The 27,282-nt window shown below is 41.6% G+C and overlaps 2 protein-coding genes across 3 annotated transcripts in view; one reads left to right on the forward strand and one right to left on the reverse strand.

The window, feature by feature from the left end:
• Window positions 1-5,155, forward strand: part of ENTPD5 (ectonucleoside triphosphate diphosphohydrolase 5 (inactive)) — a 28,510-nt gene extending 23,355 nt beyond the window's left edge. The window contains exons 10-14 of one of the 2 annotated variants that reach the window (XM_056851235.1): window positions 156-257; window positions 2,525-2,665; window positions 3,238-3,294; window positions 4,072-4,187; window positions 5,003-5,155. In XM_056851235.1, coding sequence (XP_056707213.1) covers window positions 156-257; window positions 2,525-2,665; window positions 3,238-3,294; window positions 4,072-4,187; window positions 5,003-5,089 — 503 coding nt within the window. In that variant the 3' untranslated portion in view covers window positions 5,090-5,155. The remainder of the gene's footprint in view (window positions 1-155; window positions 258-2,524; window positions 2,666-3,237; window positions 3,295-4,071; window positions 4,188-5,002) is intronic. The other variant, XM_056851236.1, reaches the window with a different exon arrangement.
• A 2,543-nt stretch (window positions 5,156-7,698) lies between these two features.
• COQ6 (coenzyme Q6, monooxygenase) lies at window positions 7,699-27,183 on the reverse strand. The gene is made up of 12 exons (XM_056851290.1): window positions 26,994-27,183; window positions 25,816-25,950; window positions 23,642-23,700; window positions 19,517-19,640; window positions 19,001-19,131; window positions 16,951-17,058; window positions 16,781-16,843; window positions 16,442-16,549; window positions 15,515-15,717; window positions 14,832-14,947; window positions 11,229-11,395; window positions 7,699-7,769 (listed from the first exon to the last, which is right to left on the reverse strand). The coding sequence occupies exons 1-12, from the start codon at window positions 27,181-27,183 to the stop codon at window positions 7,740-7,742; spliced, it is 1,434 nt and encodes a 477-aa protein (XP_056707268.1). The 3' UTR covers window positions 7,699-7,739.
• Window positions 27,184-27,282: the final 99 nt, after the last annotated feature.

Raw genomic sequence — 27,282 nt, forward strand, 5'->3', positions numbered from 1 at the left:
TCAGCATCCTAACACATTCGTAAGAAAGCAGCAAGATCTACTTTTTTTTCTGAAAATGGAATGGGGAGTTTGAATTTTCACCAACTTTTCCCCTGCTATTATGAGGGGATTTAAAGTGTGAGTCGTCCTGATTTTTCCCATCTAATTCTGTTCAGCAGCAGATGGGCAGACATTCCGAAGTTCCTGTTTGCCAAAACAGCTGGAAGCAGAGTGGCACTTTGGGGGAGTGAGATATCAGTACGGGGGCAACAGAGAAGGTAAAGTAGAAGGATAGTAACAAGCAACTGATGGTGCTTCCTTTTTTTCTTTTTGTTTGTCTTAAAATTACATCTTTCTTAGGGGTGGACCCATGGCTCAGTGGTGAAGCATCTGCCAGCATCTCCAGTTAAAAGGATTTATTTGTTTATTAGGGAATGTATATGCTTCCTCTCCAAAAACTTGTTTGAGGCAGCTTACAAGTGAAAACAAAACCTTAAGAACATAAAATATTTAAAAAAACACAAGCAATTGGCATAAAAATATCATTAAAAATACTTGCGCCAAAGTATCCATAAACAGAAGTTAAAAGATAAACCTTAGCTAAAAGCCTGGGGGAAAGAAGTGTTTTGGTTTGGCACCTAAGGGACAGTGTAGTGGGTACCAGGATAATCTCAAAGGGAAGGGCATTCCACAAGTAAGGTGCCACTACTGAAAAGCCCCATCTTTGGTTGTTGCTTCTGAAGGAGAGCAGGGTTTGTGAGGCAGATTGTAAATGTCATGCTGGACAGTTTCATGCAGAAGTTAAGACAGCATGGGAAACACTATAGATCCCAGGATCAGGCAGCAAGTGATGTGAAAGACCTCTGCCTGAGGCCCAGAAGAGCTGATGTTGGTCAGAATAGACATCAGTGACCTTGATAGACCAATAGTTTGACTCATATGGCAGCTTCATGAGTTCATGGTTCTGGGGCCCATCATGGGGCTGTGGAATGACACAGTATAAATTTACTTTTTGAAATGTTTTGCCTCTCTGAATTAATGTAGCCTTTTAGACAGTACAAAAGGATGGGGAAAGCACTGCTGAACCCACTTGGAGTGGAGTGTTCGTCCTATCGTGTTAACACTGGGAATGTAGGAAGAGATCCTTTTGTGCACATGCTGAATATTTGATGGATGAGATCTGATACCCAGCAATGATCTTCACCCCAAAAAGAAGTGAATCCTTGGAGATAATAACCATGGAGGAATGTTAGGGTGGGGTTTTGTTATATCTTCTAGGTCTGCAATTTAAACTGTGCATTCTCGGTCTGAATCCCAGTGAAGCCATCTGTTGCTACAAGGGTTTGTTTGCATGACTTGTGGTTGTTTCTTCCTTGCCATGTATTTTTGGACCGCAGAGTAAAATGTGACTGTATTTTAAAATTAAACATGGCAAAGGAGTTAATTTTCCAGTCTGACCTGGTTTAATGGCTTCTTAAAAGCAATAACATTGATTCTTAATCTGTTTCATATAACTATAGATATTTAAGGGACAAACAACTACCAGGAATAGCCATGTTTAGTATCTCGCACATTTATTTTAAAAGGTTAAAAGCCTTGGAGGGGCTGGAGACAGATTGGGCTGTGGCATTTGGATATAAACCCTTTTCCCTTGTGTCATTTTCCTGATCTCAGCGTCCCCCCATTATAGAACAGAATCTTAGCGTTGGAAGGGACCACCAGGGTCATTTAGTCCAACCCCCTTCACAATGCAGGAAATTCACAACTACCTCCCCCACATATACCTAGTGACCCCTACTCCAGGAGATGGCCAAGATGCCATCTCATGAACTGCCTAAGGTCATAATTATTTGCCATACAGATGAAAATATACAAGGACCATACAGTTAATTCCAGATGGGTAGCTGTGTTAGTCAGTAGCAGCAAAATAAAACAGGAGTCAAGTGACACCTGTACTCCAGCATAAGCTTTCGTGAATCAAAACTCGCTTTATGAGTTGGGTTATGCTGGAACAAATTTTGTTACAGCCCCAGTGGGCTCCTCACTTAAGTACCATATAGGTAGGTGCCTACAAGATTTTCTCTGTAGGGAACACAAATAGCAGTTTGGGGGATTTATTTTGGGGGTACAGCGGGTGCTGCTATGGCTGTTCTTAGCCTTTTTTTAAAAAGTGGGAAGTTCTAATGACAGATCTCCTAGTTCATGTCTAATTTGGCATGTTTAGAAGGATGTTTTCAGAAAGGGGATAAAGAGCTAGGGCTTTCTAAAAATAGTAAGATAAAGCACGGCAGCTCTAGTGAGGTCATATTATGGCAAGGTCTAGGAAGACTGCCATGTCCTTTCTGCTGCCGCCACAATAAGTCAGTTTTGCTCCCTCCAAAGGACAGAGTTCGTGACCGGGAGACTGGACCCGGCAGATCTTGAGAACACCCATCTGGATCTCCACTGTTGCACCACTTACTTGCTCTATTTTGTTTTTCATGTGTTTACATATTCTGTTGTGGCGGCTCATGCCCTGCTTACATTTGTGTGTTTATCCTAGCAGGAGAAACAGGATTTGAATCTTGTTATTCTGAAGTCCTGAAGGTTGTACAAGGGAAACTGCACCAACCAGATGAGATACGCAGAAACTCCTTCTATGCCTTTTCCTATTTCTATGATCGGGCTGTGGACACTGACCTAATAGGTGAACAGCAACTGCTTGAATCTTGCCTGACCTGAATGACATTTGGGCAATATTGTCTTTCTTTGTCTCAGATGGGACTTAAAGGGACCTTGTGTAAGGGTCTGCTGTGGAAGTCTTCCTTAAATATACCCTATCCAGCTATTTTAAGCAGAGGTTTATTATGTGATATGCTTAACAAACAAGACCTGGCATGAGAGCTGAACTTAGAAAATACAAGATCTCCCTTAACTGAAGCCCAACTAAGCCAGGGGACTCTTAGAAGTCTACACTAAGCATTCCAATGTCTGTAACTTCAAGTAGTTGTACAAGTTCAGAATGTAATCCACAATAATTAAAATCAGGTAAAGTAAAACTTTTTGTTCTGACATGGGGGATTCTACCTAAACTTCTCCCATTGTATACCACGTTAATCCTTTTAATCAAGCTAACAAAAAAGTGTTGGTGAATCCTTGTCTAGAAGTCTCATATATACCTTGTATTGTAAACTCCACTTGCCCAAAGTTACATTTTCTTAATCTTTTACAATATATTTCCTCAGCCATGCTATTATCGTTATTTTTTTGATATTTCAGATTATGAAAAAGGTGGCATTTTAGAAGTGCAAGACTTTCAAAGAAAAGCCAAAGAAGGTAAAGAAAAAAGTAGAAATTCGAGCTAGGGAATCCTCTAAACGGTTCTTCCCAGAGAAGAAGAATACTGTAGTTTATTTAGCAATAGCTGTGGTGTTTTTGAAACCATGCCCTATGTGAGTTCATAAAGATTTGTACATATACTTTCAGATAAGGGATATTTGTCACTTGTTAACTTGTTTTCTATAGTGAAACTAACTTTTAAACTTTGTAGAGTATTATTATGCTTCAGGGATGAGGAATGGTCTGAAAGTGTAAAGCAGCTCCTTGAGTAATTATGCTGTAGTGCATGGTTTTTTCTGATGAACTGTACGCAGTTTACAGGCATTGCAAACACAAGGATATTTTCCACCAGCCTCCGGGGGCTGATGCATTCTAATAACAAGTGTTCACGCCAAATGGGAATCATTCCAAAAGGTAGAGAGTTAGAACAAGCCACTTGAGGCTTCTCTGTTAGGAGCAGCACAGATACAACACTAGATGATCTTCCATCATGGCTAACAGATCAGAAGGAGGCTGTGAGATCATAGTCCCAGCCTTTGTCACCACTTCCCAGCCATACTTAATCATTGTTCCTCATAACCTCAACACAGAGGCTAGTCAAGATTAATCCTCTTCAATGAGTGTTCTTCCCCCAGCATATGAAATTCAATTATACACAAGAGGTGGTAGGGGGAAGGGAGCCCATGATCCCACTGTGCATGGGAGAAGGCTGGATGTGTGTGATGTTCACATCTATTGTAATACTAATAGAAGTTCTCCTTAACTTCACCATAGTGTGTGATAACCTGGAGAGGTACAGCTCTGCCAGCCCCTTTCTGTGTATGGATATCACTTATATTACAGCCTTATTAAAAGAAGGATTTGGATTTGGAGACAGCACAATGTTACAGGTGAGCAAAATCGGATGGGGGAAGCCATGGTTGAAGTAGGGGTGGGGTAAATGGGTGGGCTATGTTTAGTGGCTGGTTCCTGAAACTACTGCTGCTGCAGTCCACATGTTGCCATGGCTGTTGCTCTCTTTCCCCCCCCCCCCAACAAGATTAGCAAAAGGGTTTAACACTTCCAAATTCTTTTATAAATGTCTTATGTAAATTCAGATTAATATATTTGTATCCCAGGATTTTCAAAGCAGTTTCTTGTTATTCCTAATAAATTCTTGATAGTAGGCAATGTTTATCTTCACTAACCAGTGGTTCTTGTAATTAATGTTCTTCAGGTATGATTGAGCTTAAATGTAGCAAAATATAGACTTATGTATAGTGGAAATACTATTTTTGCTTGAGTTCTGCATCTTAACATTACTTAGCTTTTAGAAGGGATAGGATTGTTGTCTATTGCAATGCTTATTGTATGTGTCACCTTCCTTTTACTGCACTGTCTTCTTCGTTTGTAACCTCCTTCCTGCATTGTGGTATGTTATGCCTTCAGACAGTTTCTTGTTGGCATTGTTTTCCAAGTCTGCAGTCTGAGGCCTACTGCATTGTTTTGTGGTCTTTGCTGTTAGCGTGAATTTATTTTTATATTTTGTAATCCACCTTGAATGTCAGCAAGAATGGAAGACTATAAATGAAGTTAATACAAATTAAAATAATACAGTTGAAGCCTAGGAATCCCTTGTACAGATGTTCCTGTTGCATCAGTTGAGATTTGCATTGACAGTCTTGGTTGATCTAAGAACTGATTTCTTTCCTTTCCCTTTTTACAGCTGGCAAAGAAGGTGAACAACATAGAGACAGGCTGGGCTCTGGGTGCTACCTTTCATCTTCTGCAATCCTTGGGACTTTCCCAGTGAGAAGGCATTGTCTGCAGAGTACCTTTTTGGAAACAAGAACATGATGTTCTGAACAGTGTACAGACCAAAGAAGGGAAATAGTTACCTTTAAGACTGGGCACTTCTGAGCTGCAAGACAAGATGGGTTCTTCTAGGATAATAAGTGCCCTGGACATAAAATAATTTATGCCAAAGGATCTGAGCTCTAGCTCAGTGGCCTTGAAACTGATATTGTTCAAGGAGCTCAGACATGTCTTTGGCCAAAGCATTTAAACCCTCTTGGTACCACCAGACCTCAAGTCATGTTCCACAAAGTTTGCAGGCCTTTTGCACATGAAACAATGAAGGATCACATGTAAAGTAGGAGCCTAGCCTAATAACAAAAACTGGAATGAACTATTTACCCAAACTTTCTAATAGGCTGTTTGAAACTTGGTAATTAATCTTTTAGAATTAGCTAATTCCTAAAACTGGGGAAGGAGGTGCTTGGCTCAGCTGAAGGAGGTAGAAGAAATTGTCAACCTATCTAGAAGCTGCAGGGAATGGAAGTGTTTAAGAATCCCACAAGAAATGGTTTCACTTCTCGTCTTTCTATCTCCCTTCCACAAAGCTATGAGATGGCAAACAGTGTGCTATAAGCATTTTTCTGTCTGCTTCAGAATGAAGTTTTCTAGGGATTAACAGTCCCAAAATTTTTACAGTATATTCTTATAATCCATTTACTGCAGAACACCCAGCTGAAAAAAGTTACTCTTCAGTTTCTAGTATCAAAAATTTCTTCATGCCTGAAAAATGGTAATTAGCCTGACCCCAGAATGGCACTGTCAATTTCTGACTGTTGCAATGTATTTGTGCACTTCAACATTTCGTATGAGGGTAACATGAATGTGCAGTAACTGAATATTCTATCTTGGTATTGTGCAGATAAACAACTATTGGACAAAATGTTCAGATGGTTTTGTCCGGTTGCTTTTTTTTGGCTGAAAGCTAAGAACAAATTGGTATATCCACATAAAATGTTCAATCGTATGCTTATAAATATGGTGGGTGTCTTAATTTAGAAGAAACCACTTTCCACTCATAGGCATTCCTGATTCGTAAGGTATGATAGCACTCACAGTGGCTCCCAACCCATTATTGTACCCCTGATACTCAATTATAGTAGAGCTCAATTATTCCACTCCTTGCATTCTAGACTTGGCTGCTGGTAGTGAAACCAACTCTTGCTTTGGTAGTAAAAAGAATGGCAAATTGGAAGATCACTTGGCCCTGGACTACAGCAACCTGATTTGCTGAAACCCTGGGCAAACTGTCTGTGACCTCACGTGAAAGCTTGGGCGTGTCTGTTTTGGACCACTGCTATTCCTGTACCAAAGGCAATCTGTAGTTGGCAAAATCAGGGCCTTGATCACCGTAGCTATGGTATACGTCATAACAAATACACAACTACTGCTGTAATCAAGATTTCATGGTAGTACACCACTTCCTCAAATAAAATAGACCGCCATGGACTTGGTCTATATAAGGGGTGCAAGATTATAGTAATCGTTTTTTCTTCTGATGATCCCAGTAGTGATATGGCATTTATTCTACTTTCACAAATGTCCATCCCTATCCAGTAAAACAAGACTATTTATGCATTTAATGATCTGCATAGGATGGCTTTCGTTTAAAGGATTTATGTACATAAGTGGTAGAGGAGGAGTAAACACTAAATTCAAGCTTTCTAAAAGAAAAAAAGAAGCCAAAACAGGTTTTAGGAGTTTACATAGTTTTAAGTATATTTAATCCTAGCGCAGCACACGTTTTAGTTTACCTTCAATTATCACAAGCTAAACAGTGAGTAGACTGAACATGTAGCACTGTATGTGTGCAGGCTACATGCTCTAGGCCTTGAAATATCTTTTCATTCACACTTTGTTCTGACTAGTTGTCTGTAAAAAGGATACATAATTATCCATGTTTGTTAACCATGTTCATTTTTCTTGGTGCTGTAAAGCAGTTAAATAGTTAACATTAGGATTGGCACATGAGCAAGATAGGGCCTGAATGTCTATTTTAGTAATTAAATGATATTTTTAACAGAATGTTATTGGACTCCAGCCTGTAATTGATCTTCACCCTTGGTGCTCTAGCCTATATAATTAATGAGAATACTCTCGTAGCCCAGAGAAGAGAACAGGAAAGCAACATCCCGATCCTGTTTTTGCAGCAACCAGCCATCACATATCTAAAAGGCCAAGGCTGAAAAAGATGTTGAAGTAGGAAGAATCAGGTGATACTTGAGTAATCACCAACCTAACCGGTCTCAAAATGTGAGCTGGAAGTGATCCTTCAATCTGTGGCCACATGTAAACTCCTTCCAACAATATACTTCTACCAAGCTAACCTTCCAAGTTTCAGATGTCCAGCGCTGGTTAGGATCAACAGATTACTGGCATTATAGGTGAAAACCAACTGCTGCTCTTTCATAAGAAAAAAGACTTCATCTATAACAAGCAGACGTAAGAATCTCAAGTTCCTTTTTCCATCATCGATGTAAGAATCTCACGTTCTTCCTTTTTTCATCATCTAGTCAAATATCTTAAAACAAATGTAATGCAGCCTTTACAAATGAAGTCTGAGTCTCCAGCAATTGACAGTGAACAGTAAATCTAGCTTCACAAGGCAGTCACTTACTGGCAAATGCCATGATCTGCTCCTAAAAAATGGAGGAAGAAGAGACATATTAATTACATTTCTGGCAAGTGTTACATCTACAGCATACCCTCATCAACTGAAAAAGCAGAAAATGGGGTCTAAAGCCCAAACAACATGGAGGGAGATGAGGGATTGCAGAACAGGTGGAGGGAGACCCCCACGTAAGACTTCCATGTACTGTTCCCATGACAGAAATACCCTCCCCACTGCTGTTAACCACTTATACAAACAATAGGTTGAGGATGAGGATTTCTACTGAGGAAGTGTCACGGGAGAGTGCTACCCCCACCAGTAATGCCACATAGCCTCAACCCAAGTGCCCCTCCCCACACAAATGCTTTATAATATTAAAGAAAACAGTGGGAGATACAATATGCGTTGCCTGAATGCAAGATCCTCTACTGATAAATCCGTTAGTTCTTCATGCTGAGTAACCCATCATTAGGAATCACATGTACAAGCAAACTCCCCCCTCACCCAGGAAAAAGTAGAAGTGTTGCAAAAACATGGAACTAGGTCTGAGTTCTTTCTTGTTTCCTACACCCAGAGGTCATGTTAACCAATTCTTTAACATTGCCCACCAAGAAGCTTGCAACACTTCAGACCTGCACACATAGAAACAGAGTTGGTAGGGACCTCCCCCCACATCCCTAGTGACCCCTACTCCATGCCCAGAAAATGGCAAAAAACAAAACAAAAACCCACCACTCTGGCCTGGAGGAAAATTGCTTCCGGAGCCAAAAGTGTTGATCAGCATTACTCTAGGTATGTAAGTGTGGAGGGAATTGGAGGTTCTTGAGATTGGATTCTCTGCTTGCTTAACTCACCAGAAGAAAGAGTCAGAGATTTTACAGGAAAGATAGACAGATCTGGTACTCAAGATATTTCAAACAGCACACAAAACAGGTAACAGAATTCATGCAGTTTATTAAACCCTTTAAGCAAATATAAGGACAGAAATCAAAGCAAAAATGTAACAGACCCACAGCTAATCAAAGCGCTTTGGTTCATTCCAAGGAAAGACAGAAGATGGGAATCACAAGTAGAAACCCTGGTCTTCTCCCTAGAATGACACTGTGACAATTTGGTTCCTGTTTTATAGGTAAAACCGTAAGAGAAGGTCTCCTCTGGACCCCTCCCATTCAAATTCCTCAGGATATGAGTTTTGCACAAATCATGGCTAATCTTGTTTTAAAATATAATGTTGCAAAATAATTCTTTCTTGGATCCAGGGGTCCCTGACAAGCTCCCTGTTTACCCGTCAGACCTGCAAAAACAATTCTCCAGATAATTTGCTGCTGGCCTCAGCGACCTTGTTGTTCTCATAACATAATGTGGGGGCACCCAATGTGTCTTAGCTGAGTGACTCCTAGTAATGCCGTATCCTGTTCCCCTTTAAGGTCATGGGTTAGTTTGGAATTTAGGGTCAGTTAAAGGTCTATTTCATGAAGGCCATAGTCTAAGCTACAGGTTATAATATTTAGGTATATAGGATTCAGGTTTTTCTTAACTCAAACTAATAATGTTTAATACAAACTGATGTTCAATATAAAGAAATTCTCACCACAGTAAGAAAGGACCACAAGAGCCAAGCACTGATGCAGCCCTTCCTGCTGTTCCTCGCACTAACTAAGTTAACAGAATCAGCATTGCAGTCAGATAGCCATCTAACCTCTGCTTAAAAACCTCCAAAGAAGGAGAGCCCACCACCTCCTGAGGAAGCCTATTCTACTGGCGAAATGCTCTATCAGGAAATTCTTCCTGATGTTTAACCGAAAACTTTTGATTTAATTTCAACCCACTGGTTCTGGTCTGACCTTCTGGGGCAACAGAAAAACAACTCCACACCATCCTCTATAACAGCCCTTCAAATACTTGAAGGCTAAACAAACCCAGCTCCTTCAACCTTTCTCCAGACCCCTCACCATCTTCGTTGCCCTTCTCTGGACACGTTCCAGCTTGTCTGTATTCTTCCTAAATTGTCGTACTCAAAACTGAACATAATACTCTAGGTGAGGGCTAACCAGAGCAGAGTAAAGCAATTCCATTACTTCGCATGATCTGGACACTATACTTCTGTTGATACAGCCCAAAATCACATTTGCCTTTTTAGCTACCGCAACACACTGCTGATTCATGTTCAGTGTATGGCCTACTAAGTTCCCCATGTCCTTTTCGCACATACTACTGCCAAGACAAATCTCCCCCATCCTATAATTATGCATTTGATTTTTCCTACCTAAATGCAGAACTTTACATTTATCTCCAGCAATGATCAAATCCTTCATCCTGACAGCCGGGGACAGGCATCCACTTTAGGGCCAAACTGGATGTGATGGTGCCCCTGGGTCAGACCTGTGAATGCCGCTGCCCTTTTAAAGCATAATGAGGCAATTTAAATATGCTGCAGGGACCACCTGATCAAGATCATGACATTTTACAATTGCCTCATTAGGCTTTAAAAAGGCAGCATCCGTGAGTCGGCCGCAGGGATGTCTACTTTGGCCGTTAGCTTTCTCAGAGGCTGGCGTGCGTGCACGCACACACGCGCGCGCACCAGTCTCCCTTTCCAATAGGAAATGAGAGACCATTCTGGAAGGCTTTGGGGTAATCTTCCAACAGGGGCACAAGATACTGCTTCTTGCTTGGCCAGCAGACATTTCTTCCCCAAGAAACTGGGGATGGTGGTGGAGGCAACCGCCTCTAATAGATTTTTCAGTGGAAAGGGGTGCTAACCACAGCAAGGTATATGCTGCTTTGGGATAGAGCAGCATGGTTTTCCAAGGGAGTTCAATTGGAGTACGCCTTTATGAGGTGCCATTTCTCACCTGGTAGAAGCACTTCCCAGAAGCAAATGAGGTCACCTGACTTTACACAAGGGAAAAATCTGTACTAGGTAAGAAGTAATGCACTGCATGCCCAACCTTGCATGGGGAAAAGTGAGGGGGCCAGGAAGAGTGAACATGACATTTACATGCAACCCAAGGACAGTTTTCCAACAGCCATTCTCTATTCTAGACCAAGTCTGACAGTGTGCTAAATGTTGTCCATTGTATGTGAAGTCTACAATATCTCCACTGCCATTGTTTCTTTGGATGTAGCAGAATCAGCACAATGTTACTGTATGGTTGCTTTAAAGGAGGAATCATTCAATCCACTTGAGCCAAAATGCCAGCGAAACGTTTTATGAATGTTTTGCTTTCATTTTACAAAAATTATCTGCTTTGTATCCAAACCATAAAAGGCAAGATATAAACAGAAAACAAATATAAAACTTGTGTTGTAAGTGTAGTGCTCTAGGTACTTGTGTCTAAATGCTGGTTAGTGAACTACCAAGTCACAGGCAGCAAACGGTTACATTATTAGGGAATTTGTGATATGAAAATCTACTCATCCCCTGGTCTTCCATCATAACCCCATGGCTCCTTATGTGAAAGGTAGTACTTTTTAAGTGTCTTACTTTAATTGAAGTTGCTGCGTTAGTTGTTTGCAATCCCCATGTTCTTAACAGCACGAAAGGAGCTGCACTTGTAGAGTACAGCCTCTTCAGCAGGTCAACTGCAGCCATGATAGAAAGGTTGTGTCTCTGTCGTTCTTGCTCATACTGCAGAAGATGACTTAAAGAGCCTGCAACAGAATTACTGCATAAGTAGGCAGGTGATACTGATTACCATAAGGAGGTTAAACATCAGGTGTGAAGGCTGGATTGGGCTGACAACATTTTCCAGTCTGGCATACAGGGCCAAATAATGGGATCTGGGCAACCTAGGAAGGTATAAATTGATAGTCTGCTCCCATCTTGTGCTGAGCAGCATAACATTGAACTACACAGTTATCTATCATACACCTCTAAGGAGCTCAGGGCAGTGTCCATTTTATCCTCACAACAGCCCTGTGAGGTAGGCTAGGCAGACAGCATGACTGACACCCAATGAGTGTCATGGGTGCATGGAATTTGAACCTGGGTCTCCCCTGCCCTAGACCAACATTTTAACACTAGCTGATAACTAAGGGATTCCAACTATTTTAATGCTGCCAATAGCCATCCTTACATCCTCAGTTTTCAAAATCCTCCACTAATTAATGGAAGACTGTTCAACACAACATGATATGTCACCCTGAAATACCCAACATTTAGAACATTATAATTCAGAAGACCAGTTGAATGTATTTGAAAATTAAGGGCTTTCACTGGAAAGATTATCATGACCAGTCTCAGTATAGACATTCCAGTCACTCAAATATATACAAAACCATTGAGAATTTCAGTGCTGTGCTCCTAAAAATCACTAAGATAAATTTTATTATATAGCATAGTATGTACGTGAGTTTAGAAACTCACACACCATATTCAAAAGTATGCATTTTCCCTTGACGCTTACCATATGCACAGTTTCTCCCTTTTGCCCATGCTTAAGTAACCACTATTCCTGCCCCACTTACTCAAGATTATACACTTATACTCATCAGTAAATGCATATGAGCCATCCTTTTCTGGTTCTGTGTTCATAACTGCTGAAGTCTAAAATGGATTGGAATCCTAATGTAATAAAGGCTGCATAATATTAGAATAAAAAAGGTAAAGGCAGTCCCTTGTGCAAGCACCAGGTCATTACTAGCCCATGGGGTGACGTCACATCACAATGTTTATTAGGCAGACTATGTTTACAGGGTGGTTTGCCATTGCCTTCCCCAGTTGTCTACACTTTACCCCCAGCAAGCTGGGTAAGTGTTTTACCGACCTCAGAAGGATGGAAGGCTGAATCAACCTTGAGCAGGTTACCTGAAACCAACTTCCATCGGGATCGAACTCAGGTTGTGAGCAGAGCTTTTGACTGCAGCTTACCACTCTGCGCCATGGGGCTCTTAGTATTAGATTAAACAAGTTGGGGAAAATAATCCTTTCAAATCCTGAGCACAAGAGGGTGGCTAAAGATACTAAATTATCTGGAGAACGGGCCAGTAATTTCACACCCAAAATTACTGAAGAGCAGTGTTCATTTCACACCAACTTGAACTGAAACAGTGGGAAGGGACCGGATGGAAGACATTGATGAAATATAATGAATAACTAAATCCACCTAAGGTAAACTTAATTATGCACCCAGCTAGAGACTTGTTCTTAAAGGATTAGTGCCTCCGTCCTATTCACCCATTCCTGCATAGGCTCCTCCATTCCTTTGTGCTTTGCCCACCATCCAAGAGACGTGTGTGGCAGGATTAGCCGCCCCCGGCACTTCGCTTCTTGTTTAACTACTGAATGCAAGAACGCAACCACTTGCACATATGTTTGATGAGAAGGCACTGAAAAACAAGCTTGGCTACCTTCTTCCACTGCACCAGAGCAATTCCCTCAATGCTCTATGACCTGTGTTGCCATGACCATTCTACCTCCAGTTTGTAGCTCAGAGTTCTACCTTTTTTTGGTCTGTGACCAGGCCACCTGTCCTGCCATATCAGAAGAGTCCAGCCTGTCCATGTCTACAGAGTTGTTTTTCAAAAAAAGAATTCAGTTAGTCTCATTTGGAAGGTGCGTGCGCACAAGACAAAGGAGGGTAAGTTGGCTAGGAGAATAGGCAGGAGTGGGCCACTTTTGTATGACTGAATTTTGGTCAAGGAATTATAATAGCCAGCAAATTTGGCTGCAAAAAGGTGAAGCTTTAGCGTAAAAGGTCAAGCCTAGAGAAATTACTCAGATATGATCTGCTCTATGGCTATTATTATCAAACATTTGGATCCAGTCAAAGTACAATGACCCTCTGTCCAGCCTCAATCTCATGGAACAAAAAAGACCTCTGGTGGTCTTGCCCAAAAATCCCTCTCAGAACTCCTAACCTTTGGGTCAACAAAGTCAACACAGATGGTTGGGTGTTTACGTGTTCATAAGCTACCCACCCAGCAACCTCTCCACAGAGAAAAGGATAGCTAATATCCCCCTCCACCTGGCTTGCTGTCTTTCTTTCCAGTGTGGTGGACTAGCATTCAGCAGGTTCATATCCCACTCTGCGATGAAGTTTGCTGGGTGGTAGTCACATCCCCTCAGCATATCCTACTTTCATAGAGTTTTGAAAAATTAAAATGGAGGAGGGGAGACCAATAATACACTGCCATGAGCTTCTTGGAGCAATGATGGGATAATCATCCCTTTATTCTTTGCAATACATGCTGCACAGTGCAGAGGTATTGGCAGTACCTGATACTGCAATGTACTTGCTTTTGAGAGTCAAAGCTCCCTCCATCAGATCTGACAAAGAGAGCTTTGATTCTCGAAAACGTATACTCTGAAAATCCTGTTGGTCTCTAAAGTGCTACTGGACTCAAATTTAGCTTTTCTGCTGCACGCCAACGTGGTGACCCTCTGAAACTATCTGCAACGTACTTGAATACCATCATTGACTTGCATGCTTGTACTTCAGTTTCTCTCAAAATTTCTGATTATTCTGCTAAACTCAGAATCTCAGTCTTCAGCCCAACCTTGCATTGGAGTTTCATGGCTCTGTCCCCACAAAATCCCCTAAATTAAAGCATCATGGAAGCAACCTTTGAATTACTGTGCCCAGTCTGGCAGACTTTGTTGTTTCTATTATTGAGCCGGTTTTGAGGGTGGTTAGGCTGTAGAGTTCCCCATCTGTAATTCTATGAAACTTCCAATTATAGCAACACGAGTATGACCCAAATAGTGGACAAAAAGGTATAACTAAATCAACTTAGAACCTTTCCAACACAGTGCAAAATAGCTGTTTTGTTTAAAACAACCTTGATTGTGTAAATATGCAGTATGTAGCATATTGCACCTTGGTCCTTTCAAGCTCCCCTCTGACTCAATGGTGACACAGATTTCTCATTTTTACAGAAAGGTGCTCCTTCTATAGTCTACAGCAGGACAAAACTCTGTTGACCGCTTTGAGAACTTTTGAGTTCATGGGCAGTATAAAAATATTGCGAATAAATAAAATATATTTCTTTTTATTTAGTACATTTGCACACCACTTTTCCTTTACACCTTATAGACGTTTCCAACAATTTGACACAGTATAGAATAGATAAAATTTTAAACCCTTACCCAGGTCCTTCCCGTTAAATGCTGCAGCACTGAGATGATGCATCAAACATGTGATATCACCAAAACCCATATTTACACCTTGACCAGCTAGAGGATGTATTCTGTGAGCTGCATCCCTGAAAGGAGAACGCAATGGAAGCTTATGCCAAGCACAAAGAGCAATCTAAAATTATGGTATTCAAAAAGAACGCTGCCAACTGGAGTTGTATGAATTTCACCATAAGGACCTCGAATGATGCTTTCATACATCTGACAGAGTGAGCTCTGACTCACAAAAGCTTAAGTCACAATAAATGTGTTAGTCTTTAAGATGACACAAGATGTTTTGTTATTTTGGCTGCTGCAAACTAACACAGCTACCACCTCTGGAATTTGTCCCTCACTATACCCTTGGCCAATAACTGCCCTCATATACCACATCTGCTGCATATTCCCACAATGCCTGTACATCAACTTCAGCAATAGTTTTAATCTATGCCTCTGAAACTCATAGCAAGTCCAGGCAAATTGCACAAACCTCCTGAGAAACCAATGCTATCTCGTCCACACCCGCTACAATCTCCCCCCATGCCATTAGAAACAGCTCATTTCTATCACTCAAGATTATTTCCTTTTTGATACCAGAATCAACTCATCCTCCCAAAGATCTATCACAGTACTAAAGTTTCTCAATGTGAAATTACCCAATAAGGGCCACCCGGTGCTGAACATATTGGGTTGCATGCCCCAGTCCAAGAGGGAACACGGCTCGGCTCTTTGGATCCACTTTTGCAACACTTGGGGGCAACTGACGAGCTACAGACACTGATGGCATCAGCAGAGAAACAGCAGATCGGAACATGGATCCAGCAGTATCAATGAAGTCAGAGTGATTTGCATTGCTCCACTGAATAATGAAAGAGATTTGTTTATACGATATCACATAGAGAGACAGAGAGACTACAAAGCTAAGAGAATAAATAATGAAAATTGAAACAGATGTGAGTCTTCTAACCGTTCTAGAATTCCACCTATTTAAAAAGCTACAATTAGAAGAGGGAAGAAAGTGGTAACTGGCATTTATCACGGAAAACTACTGGAAGGAGGGATACAGAGAAAACAGTTCCTTGTCTTCTCTCAGACCTCTCAACATGCTTTTTATGCCGAACCCACACTAGATGCCTTCACAAGAAACACAGTGGGGTCCACAGCTGATGGAGTTTCAGTGGTCACCCTTCAATTGTATGTGACTGATGCTGGCTGTGCAGCAGTGCCAAAATAATACAAGGCATCATTCCTGCTCAGAATGGTAGAAAAATTCTCTAATCCAAATGCAGAACAGGACACTAGTGAGGGTAAAAAAACACCAAGATGAAGCTTGAAAAGTAAGCTGGAAGACAAGGCTGGCATTTGCCAAGTTATTTTGGGGAGGCGGGGTGGGATACATCTCATATTTAAGAGGAAATTGACTAACACCAATAATATATTCACTATAAGAATTACCATACAAACATGAACAAACCTTCACTCTGTTCAAACCAAAGTTAAGGAATTAAATTGACATGCTTGTTATCATTTTTTTTAAATCATGAGTCTTTAGTAAGTAGCACATCTATGAGGACAATACTCACAAAAGCAGAGTTGATAGAGTCCACAAAACTTTCCTCATCCATACTCTGAAGCTGAGACGCATGTTCATGTGACGTGGACCAGACCAAAGAGCTGACAGTGTCAGACAGCTGATTCAATAAAAAAAGGGGACCACCTTCACCAAATCTACCATGATGCCAACTAGTGCCAAGAATCAAATTCCCGCCCCAATATGTGGAAGGAGTCTATGAAAACAATGCTGAAGGAGGACAAACACCATTAATGAGGGTCAAACAGTGACCTGCTCAAAATCAGAATACATTAATTAATGTTATTTATGTACAAAAATGGGTTGAATTTACGGTTACGAAGTCCTTTACCGGGAGAAGAGCAATTGGTCCAGAGGGAAGAAATCTTTGCCACGCTACATTGTTATCTGTTGCCTGCAGCATGAGAGAACCAGAAGACGAATGAATGTTGTTACCTTTCTGTCATTTGTTTTGTGTATTCAGAAGTTGAAACCCAGACAAGATCCTGGAAAATTAGTTACCTCAGCTAAGTGAAGAGTAGCAACCACTGCTGACTGATCATATTGGTACTGAATATTCTGAATTCCAGCTGCCTTCCGGACCATGGAATTCTGCCCGTCTGCACCAATCTGCAAAGAGAACAGTAGTTAAAATTAACCGGTTCAACAGCTAACAACAACAACAAAAACTCATCCAGTTCTCATTATTGTGGGATCCTGCATGGCGGGGGGAGGGTTGGGGTCACTGGGGATGTGGGGGGAGGTAGTTGTTAATTTCCTGCATTGTGCACAGGGTTGGACTAGATGACCCTTGTGGTCCCTTCCAACTCTATGATTCTGTCCACAATGGACAGCTAACTGAACATCGTACCCTCTTGTCATGAGTGAAGATTCCATTGCCACAAAGGCCTCATATTAGTTGGGAAAAAGACTCTTTTGCAGTAAGCTGCTGGAGGATGGCTTGGAAAAGCCAGAGTTGGTTTTGATTCCTTACTGTTTTCAAAGAAGGTGTTAAAATAGTAACAGGTTCAGTTATAGGTATTAGTGTTTATACTTTGTTGTGTCCTTGTTGTTAAAGGGTGCCAGGGTGGGTACTACCGGTCAACAGGGACAACCCTTCTCAGAGGCAGTGCTGTGTGCCAGGCTACGGCCTCAGAGTAAGGTTATTACCCCTCTGCATTTGGATACTTGGAAAAAATAGATTTTCTTACATCCCAAGTCTAACAATATTTCACAGTAAACACATTTAAGACCACAGTTGTAGGGATGGATCCAGTTTATTTTATTTATTTATACCCTGCCCTTTCCTGGCAAGGCCGGGCTCAGGGCAGTTTACAACAACAAACCAAAACAATAAACCAATAGGTAAAATGCAGGATTAAAACATTATATTTAAAATCATAAATCCAATCTGACACAAAATGGCACCTCAACTACTCTCTCACCTCACGTATAATTTAACCAGTATTCATCACTGATATAGGGGGAGTCATCACTGATATAGGTCCTATTGAAGTAGAAAGATAATAACAATGGGGAGTTCTTTCCCATATTCCCCTCCCTCTGGCAGCTGTTTCCAACCCCAGGAGAGTTTATTGCTGGGGTCATGGGACACATATGTAAGTCAGGAGGCTGCAGTGCCAGGGGTCCCATAACCCCATTAATAAACTTTCCTGAGGTTGGAAGCACCTTCTAGGGGGGAGGAGAATGTGACAGAAACCCTAACACCTTACTAGGGCAAGAGCAGAGTGTCTGGGGTTTTGGACCCCTGGGGGTTCCATTAGAATGACCCATTCATTTCTATTCCACATTGAATGTCCAGGCAGACATTCCTGAGGTTGGGGGCTGAATGGGCTTCGGAAGCAGCATGACCCCTACGCTGGCGTCCATGCCACTTGCGCCATCTAGGGGCACTTACGCTGGCCCCCCTGGACCTTTTTGTTGGCGCAGCATCGTTTTCAATGGAGCTGTACCCCCCTTTTCCTATTTTTTATTTTTTCCAGGGAATGTCCCTTAGACCAGTTCCATGGAAAACTCACTGGTAACCCACAGACACCACTCAGGATCTCCTGAGAACATCTAGATTGACCTGCTGAGAAGGCACTCTCCGGAAGCCAGCATAGTATAGTGGTTAAGAGCGGACTCTAATCAGGAGAACCAGATTCGATTCTCCACTCCTCCACATGAGGCCTGCTGGGTGACTTTGGGCCAGTCACAGTTCTCTCAGAAAGCTCTCAGCTCGCAGAGGCAGGCAATGGCAAAACATCTCTACACTTCTCTTGCCTTCAAAACCCAACGGGGTCACCATTAATCAGCTGTGACTTGATGGCATTATCTACCACCACCACCGTAACATAGAACATGGGAAAGATCCTTGATCTGTGTGTCTGTGTATTGCTAGCTCCAGCCCCCTGTATACAAGTATAACCACACTGAACACTTTTTAACCACTCTAACTCACCTCTTGGTCCCTTCATGCTGAGTAATACCACATGAGATTAGAACCCAATCCAGTGGAAAGGACTAGGCAAGGGATGGTGCCTGATCAAACAGAAAACAAAGGCTTAGTTACCAGCAGTTTGGTCTGAAGTCTGCGTCCATCTGCTAAATCAATTTCAACCCAAGGGCTTGAGTCACAGGTTTGATAGGGAAGGGGCCAGGTGTACCCAAGTGCTCTGCTCCTGTAGAGAACTTCCACTCGGTCTGATGGGGATACAACGTACCAATGTCACCAAATAAAAGTTTTAAAACATCAAAACAAGTCAAAGCCTAGACAGAACAATCTACTAGCTTAATGAACTCCCATGTTTAAATTTTTCCATGGCGGTCAATGAAGTATTTTCCAGTGTTTAAATGTGGACAATTCTAAAAAGGAAAAAGGATTGTTCCACACTCAGAAGGACCAGACCCAAAAAAGCTCTGTCCACATCCCCCAGTTATGTGGTAGACCTAAGTTTCCCCATGTTTCATGTCTTCTATTTTTCTAGTTCACTGAAAATCCCTTGAGAGAACTCAAGATTCAGATACCTTTATTGGCATAGTAAAATAGCAACAAGAGAGAACTCAAGATTGGGAAAGAAGCCACTACCTGACATGGCATCCAGTTGTTTGGTTAAAGCAGACATGATAACGTCATTCTCTACTATATATCCCATTTCTTCCAGATTATCTTTATCAAAGATTATCATGGCTTCAGAACAAGCATCCCACACCTGTAAGAAGAAAAACGCTACTAACCGCATCAAGGAAGATACAGACACAAACAGAGAAAACGTTTTCCTCTCAGCAACTCCCACTTACAAAATTCAATGCTAAATCTCCAAGAAGTACAAAATTAAGGCATAAACTTAAGTTGAAACTGAAAAGCCGAAAAACACAAAAAATTAGCATGTAATTTATTTGCTAGATATTTTGCATGTAAAAACCTCTTGCATCCATTATTACTTGGCTAGCACCGTAGAGCAATCTCAGAATGTTATCAGAACTCAAATTAGTTGAAGTTGCTTAAATTCCAGTTAGCGTATGGCCTAACAATATGGTCAAATTGGTTGGTGGCGTAACATCAATCACACAGATCCTTGACCCTTGCCCTACATGCTCATTAGATTTAGCTAGATAATTCTGCATGGTTGGATCAGAAATTAGTGAATGCTTCAGAGACAGTACCAGTGCCTTGAATAAGTGCCGCCTCTTGTGGTGTAGTGGTTAAGAGCGGCGGACTCTAATCTGGAGAATCAGGTTCGATTCCCCACCCCTCCACATGAAGCCTGCTGGGTGACCCTGGGCCAGTCACAGTTCTCTCCGAACTCTCTCAGCCCCAGCAGATGTAGGAAATGGCAAACCACCACTGAACATCTCTTGCCTTGAAAACCCTATGGGGTCGCCATAAGTCAGCTGCGACTTGACGGCAAAATCACATACACCTAATGAAGCCATCCCTGATTCTAAATGATATGATCAAGTATTAGCCACTGGCAAAGTGCAGAAACAAGAGGTGGATGTACAACTCCAGACATTCTTGGATGAGACAGATGATTTAGACCCATTTCAATCCAGTTTCATGCTGGTTTTGGAACTGAAACTTCCTTGGTTGCCCTGACTGATAACCTTCACTTGGAGGGTCAGGCATAATACAACCCTGTTGATTCTCCTGGGCCTCTCAGCTGTTTTCCATACCATACCCTGTACTGGAGATATGCTGCTGGCGAAGCTCCACCAGCACCCCTGCCTCACACTGCCCTGCCGCTTCCCAGCGCAAGCATAAGTGACCCTGCGCCAGCATTACTGCCAATTTTGCACTAATTTTTGCAAGTGGCACTAACACCGGCGCAGAGGTCACAATGGCTCCTAAGGTGGATTGCTCTGTAAGTCTCTTTGTCCCAAAGCAACACAGAGTTGGCTAAATCTGAGGATACTTAAATCAAGCAATTGATTTAAGTATCCTCAGAACAAAATGAACAAGATAGATCTTTCTACAAAGCTGAAAAATGCCCAGGCTTGCAGAAAAATCTGAATCCCAAAAAAAGTACATGGGAGGAGCCCAACACCCCCAAATGATAAAAGGAACACCTGTAGGTTTAAGAAACGGAAGCTCCTTAATGACCCTAGCAACCAGCATTCCAGGCTTGGTTTTCCTCAGTAAAAGGCAGGGGGAGGAGGCAGGGCCTTTTTCCAGGCTTGCTTTAGCCTTTGAGGGAGAACTCATAGGGGCTAGGCCTGGCTAGGGTTGCCAGCTTCAGGTTGGGAAATTCCTGGAGATTTTGTGGTGGAGTCTGAGGAGGGCAGGGTTTAGAGAGGGGAAAGGCCTCACCTGGATATGATGCCACAGAGTCCACCCTCCAAAGCAGCCATTTTGTCCAGGCAGACAGACCTCTGTCGCCTGAAGTTCAGTTATAATTCCAGGAGATCTCCAAATGCCACCTGGAGGTTGGCAACCCTAGTCCTGGCAGCAACCTCTGAGTGACTTAATACCACCCGACTTGCATAACTCAACTTGGCCTGGCTGCTTGCTACTGCCATGGCCTTCAGAAATAAGGTAGGTGACTACTACAGGTAGGCTTTTTCTGTTGTACCACCTTTTTGGAACACTACCCACACAGCCATTTGCTCACCACCAAGTTTGCTTAGCTTCTGGCACGAGAAAGCTTATTTTATTCACTCATGCTTTTATCAATTCTAAGGCTGTATATTTTGTTCATGTTTTTATTCTTCTTCCCCCTCAGACTTTTTCTTATCTAGTTCTACTGTTGATATTACTGCGAAGTGTACTGCTAATTTAATTGATTTTACTGCTTCAGGTCTTTTCAGATGACGCTACAATCATTTGGTTTTATGTGGAAACTGCTGTTGGGTACTGGTTTATATATATTTTTGCTATTATTGATAAACTGTTTTAATAAGTAGGAACGAAAGCTGCCCTGAGGCTATAAGAGTGGGATACAACTATTTTTAATAACTTCCTATTCTCAAATGTCTACACAGAAGTATTACTACAGTTGTAAAATTTTGAAGTCTCTGAAAAAATCTGTCCCGTGCATATTTATGGAATTTAAAAGTATGCACACACAACACGCATACCCAAAACTTAAAAAGAGTTGCGAGCTGTGGCACCCTTTGCTGCCATAGCACATGTATCTTTAATTTATACCGAGAAGTAGAAAAAAAAAAGTTGAATTTAGAAAACATTCTGTAGTAAACTAAATAATATTTATTATTTGGATGGAAACACTCATTCAGCCTCAATAAGTAGGACTATCAACTTGTTTGGATATTAAGCTATGTGATATTGAAAATACTGAACTCTTAAAGAATGTATTACCCTTAAACACATTATAATGTTTTACAGTATTTTAATTGTCACCAAAATTATTTACATTTAAACAAAAGGCATTCTTTAAACATTTTGTCTGTCTCTACTCTATACATAGGAATTATCTTTATGTCATGCTGTATATTGTTTTAAATTAAAAAAATTATACTAAATAGTTTGAGCAAAACCTTGTTCGTTTCATTCATTCCAAAAGGGGGAGGGGGGAAATCACAGGAGTTTTGTCATTGTTCCCTGAAGTTTCCCAATTTTTCTATTAGAAAATTGAAGAAAAAACCTTAAGGGTTTTCCCATTCTATGCAATTTGAGTGAGAAAGCCCTTGTATTAAAAACGAGTTCACACATTCTAAAAGGGAAAATGTTTCACAGAACTCCCCCCCACCCCCAGTGCTTCCCTAAGTCTTCCGTTTTTCTGTTGGAAACAAATGAAAAGCATCCTCAGAGGTAAAGATCTGATCCCCCCCCAGGCCTTCACATCTCTAAGTATTACTACCCACTATTTACATACTATTTTTTCAAAGTCTTCAAGGAACTTCCCATAATTTGGGCTAGACCCAGTGGAAGAGCCTTGCAAGGTCACCATTCAAGAATCCCCAACCTTCCTAGCTCTCTTTTCTCCCCAGCAGCCATGTTCAACATCTGGAAAAGTTTATTCCCAGTGTCACAGGACCCATGTGGATTTGGGAAATTGCAATGGGGAGGGAGAAGGGGGCAAAATCTTCCATCAGCAGAGCTCTGCTCATGCAAAAAAACGGAAGGTAGCAATTTTTGCTCCTTTCCTCCCATCACTGCAGCTTCCCAAACAACATGGTTAATTCCACATGGGTCCCAAAACATCAGAAATAAAGTTTCCATGGTCAGACAGGCTGCTGGGGGGGAAAGGAAAGCCAAGAAGATGGCATGGCTGTCAGCACTTACCACTGACAGATTGCAAGATTCAACCCTTTATCTCAGTAATGCTTACAGTAACCCCCTAAGGTATTGGCCAGGAGACTAGGAGCATGATAATGATAGATACTTCCTGGGGCTTGCCTCTTCATGTGTTCAACAGCTGCACATGGAAGCAGAAATAACAGGTGTATTCATGAATCAAGACTCCCTTTCTTACTCTCCCAGGGTCTTGTGCAAAGGGAAAACCGATAGGGACATATTAATGGTTGTGAGGTGGGTACAAAATGCTCATCTGTGACTCTTTTGCACAAAACCCCACAAATATAGAAAAAGAACACACAATTCACTTGCATGTCATATGTGAAGCCACCTGTTCCCTTCCCTAAAAAGGAAGCAAATCATAGACTACTGAAAAATAAATGTCTTGAGAACTGAAGTCATGCAAAGTTATGTTACCACACAGACATAAACTGTATTTGTTGCAGTATCAGGCACCTGCATCCGCTGAAAAGGCTTGATTCTCATACTGCAAATATGATCCCAAGCACCAAAGCCTAGAAGAGAAAGGAAAGAATCCCACAACATTAAAAGAATAAATGTAACATCTCACAGATGTCTAATATGGAACCTTAGAGCCGAGGTCCAGACTAGTTCTCTCACTTGTTTCTACTAGATCCTTGGCATCTTTCCCTTATAAGCCACAAGCAAAACTGTGCTGGGTTAACTGTGACTCAGTTGTCATTTCTTTGGTTTTATCTGTTGGAAGGTGGAGTGTTTTAAGGAACAGAAGCAGCTTTTGGATCAAGGAAACTTTCCAAGGAACAATAATAGAGAAAGAAAGGGCAGTATTATTGAAGTTGCAACTGATATCTTTGAGCTGAGTTAGATCCCAAGCCAATCTTTCCAGATCCACCAGCCCACTGCAGTCTCCAAATCCGCACAGCTATTACTCCATGCAGATCCCTTGATACTGGGAATCAACCTTCCCAGGAATCAACCTGGGAATCAACTTTCCCAGGATAGGCTGCCAGGAAGAGACGAAAAGTAGGAATATCAGTAATCCTTCTGTAGTCACTGTGCGATCCTTGTGATGTATGCAATCCACTATATTGTTGAACACATGAAGAATACGGAGCCAAACTACTGGCCTATCAAAGTTAGTACTTCCTCCTCTGACTACCAGAGGCTCTCAGATGGAGCTCCTTCACATCATTTTATAACTCAAGGTGCTTAGGATTGAATTTGGGGCCTTCTCCATGCAAAGCAGATGCTCTGCAACTGAGCCATGTCCTCTCCCTGTTCCTGAGGCAAAGTCTAAAGAATCCCAAAGTAGTACATATAAGTTTTCTTTAAAAAAAACTCCCATCAAGGAAGAGGGAAGACACAGCTTATCCTCACTTCTCCTTTTCTTTTTGCTTGTGGGATAGAAGCAGGAGCTGCAGTAATTCATTTTATCACTGCCTGCTAAATGGGGGCTTATTATAAAACGTGTATCATAGAACAACTTCCTGTGTATTATATAATCTGTACTAATACACAGTGCCAATCTATGCTTAGTTATACCTTACTAAGTGCACTGAAGTCAATCGGCTTAGAAGTGTATTACTCTGCTTAGGATGGCACTGTATGTTCCACTCGATCACTGAGCAGCACACATTCCCAGGAAGATTTTTTAAAATAGCGACACTACTTTATTCTTGGACCTCTAAAACTGCACAACACAGAAATCGCTGTTGCTTTTTCTTCTTTGGTTTTAATTTTTTTCTCTTAATTATTGCTTTAAAAAAGGTACCGAATACAGTAGCTTCAGTTATGATATGGAACTGCCTTTTAAGTAGCATTCTGCTATCTGCAATTCAAATAAAGTACACTGCAATCTCTTCTTTCCTTTACATGGATGCTATATTACACTAACAGTGCAATCCTAAACAGAGTACACCCTTCTAATCACACTGACTTCAGTGGACTTAGAAAGATGTAACAGTTTAGCAGTAATTCTCAGAACAGTATGGAAAAGATTTTGATGTTAATGACGTTAGTTATCTATAGAAAAACCTTTAGCAGAGATTCACATGAATTGATCCTTTCTGCTAGTTCACCAATATGCTGATTTATGTCAAGTAAATGCTATTGAATGCAGTGATGAATCAACTATCTAATATGTGCCAAATATGCTAGTTTTGAGGCAACTGACAAGAATTCCCCTTCTTCCACTTCCCCACTGCCAAACACACAGAGAATTGAGCACAGATATGGTAACCTAACATTTTTGAGGAGTGGAGATGCCCTCCAAAGGGCAGCTGAGTAGGACATCAGCCATCTATTCTGAGGGGTGCTGGACAGAAACCTCACAGGCTGGCCATGATTCTTAGGCTTTCATTCAAAGAGTTCATATGCACAGCATCAAACTTGTCCGGACAAGAATTCGTGAATCTTTAAATCAATTTAAATAAGTGACAGTTACAGCTGCATTCTCTTTCTCTAGGGGATTTGGATCAACTCTCTAATGACTAAGATATACAGTCCACAGCTCTTCCAAGCCAGCAGCATCCTACCTGGTATGCACAACTACGCAGACTTGTAATTTTAACATCTCAAGATCAATCAATCCTATGTCCTGTATGTACTCATAACCTGACATCCAGATCATTATTGAATGCTGTACTTACTATTAAGAAGTGTGGCTGAGCCAGGAGTTATAGCACTGACTCGGTTACTATAACCCTTGGGCAACCGGTTAGTTGCTTTCTTGGGGCCAGCTTCAAGTAGCAGGATTTTCTTTTCATGGAGATGAGAATCATTTCCTAAAGAAAGTCAGAAGTTTAAGACCTTTTCAACAAAAATTACTCACGAATGTTTAACATCCCACAACAAAATATTCCAAGGAAAACAGGCCCCCTTTGAGTCATACCCTGAATACATAGAATAGCTTAGCACAATACCATAACCAACAATAGAACTTAGCACAATTCAGCATAGTCCTATATAGAGTTACTCCAATATAAGTCTATTTATTTCAGTGGGCAACTCTGCATAGGAAAGAACTGTTAGATCATCTCCCTAAATCAAAGTCTGTCCTTGTTCTTCTTTAAAAGGAAAACCGTTTACACAGTATTGCTTCCTTCCCAAACCAAAACAGGATCTTTAAAAAAAAAGGCTTTGAGTGCAAAGGAGTCACAGTAGGCAAGCAGTGAATTTTGGCAAACCTATATTTAAGCAACCCCATTGTAGCATGTTCCAGATCAAATCAAGCCTAAATTCCCCCTAGAAGCTAAAATGACCATACTTTGGTTACATTATGAGAAGACTTTGGTTACATTATGAGAAGACAAGAGTCACTGGAAAAGATAATAAAAGAGGATGACCCAACATGAGATAGACTGATCCAACAAGGAAGCCACGGCCCTCAGTTCGCAATACCTGAACAAGGTTTATAGGGCGTTTTGGAGGTCATTAATGCATAGGGTTGCCGTAAGTCAGAAACGACTTTATGACAATATGTGTGTACACATTGTAGTATGAGAGGCCATCTGGTAGGAACAGTGTAAGCAGTTTTGAACATGTTGTGTCTTTCACATTCAAATAATATTGCCGTTGCAAGCTTTTCAGAGGCAACTGATGGTGGCACACACTGAACTTCGGTGAAATGTTCAAACACGATTGTCAAGGAATTGCAATCCATGTCATTAAACTCCACCACGAGAAATTTGCTACGAAGCGTACAAAAAACTCGATAAGAATGTAAATATCCGCTTGACCCCCTCGATTTCTTGGGAGCTGAATAACAAGGACTTGTCGCATTTAAGTAACCAAGCTTGCGTTCAAAAGAAACTGAGCTGCCTCCTACCTAGTGCAGCAGCCATGGCGCTTCCGACCATGCCACCGCCTGACACCACCACATCGTACACCGCCTCCGAACTACTGGACCTCACTGAGCCGCCCCGCCACCCCAAGGAAGCGACACGGCCGGAACGAAAGCAAATCCTCTTCCTCGGCCCAAAGCCCCGACGTAAGGATAAGGCCATGGCAGCCGCCATAATTTCGGAAGTGATGCACCCATCACCATAACAACTGAGCGCGACCGGAAAGAGCTCCTTGGGCCCCTTTACCACGTCCCGAGACCGACAGCGGCCCGC

This window comes from Euleptes europaea, chromosome 6 (assembly GCF_029931775.1).
Source record: "Euleptes europaea isolate rEulEur1 chromosome 6, rEulEur1.hap1, whole genome shotgun sequence".
Taxonomy (NCBI): Eukaryota; Metazoa; Chordata; class Lepidosauria; order Squamata; family Sphaerodactylidae; genus Euleptes; species Euleptes europaea.

Bases quoted from the DNA above. Each gene is read 5' to 3' on its own strand.
- COQ6 (XM_056851290.1), bottom strand. From the start codon at position 27,183: ATGGCGGCTGCCATGGCCTTATCCTTACGTCGGGGCTTTGGGCCGAGG. The intron at 25,951-26,993 runs GTAGGAGGCAGC...GACTTTCTTTAG, and splicing joins CGCCATGGCTGCTGCACTAG to GAAATGATTCTCATCTCCAT. The intron at 15,718-16,441 runs GTGAGTATTGTC...TTCATTATTCAG, and splicing joins ACTCTATCAACTCTGCTTTT to TGGAGCAATGCAAATCACTC.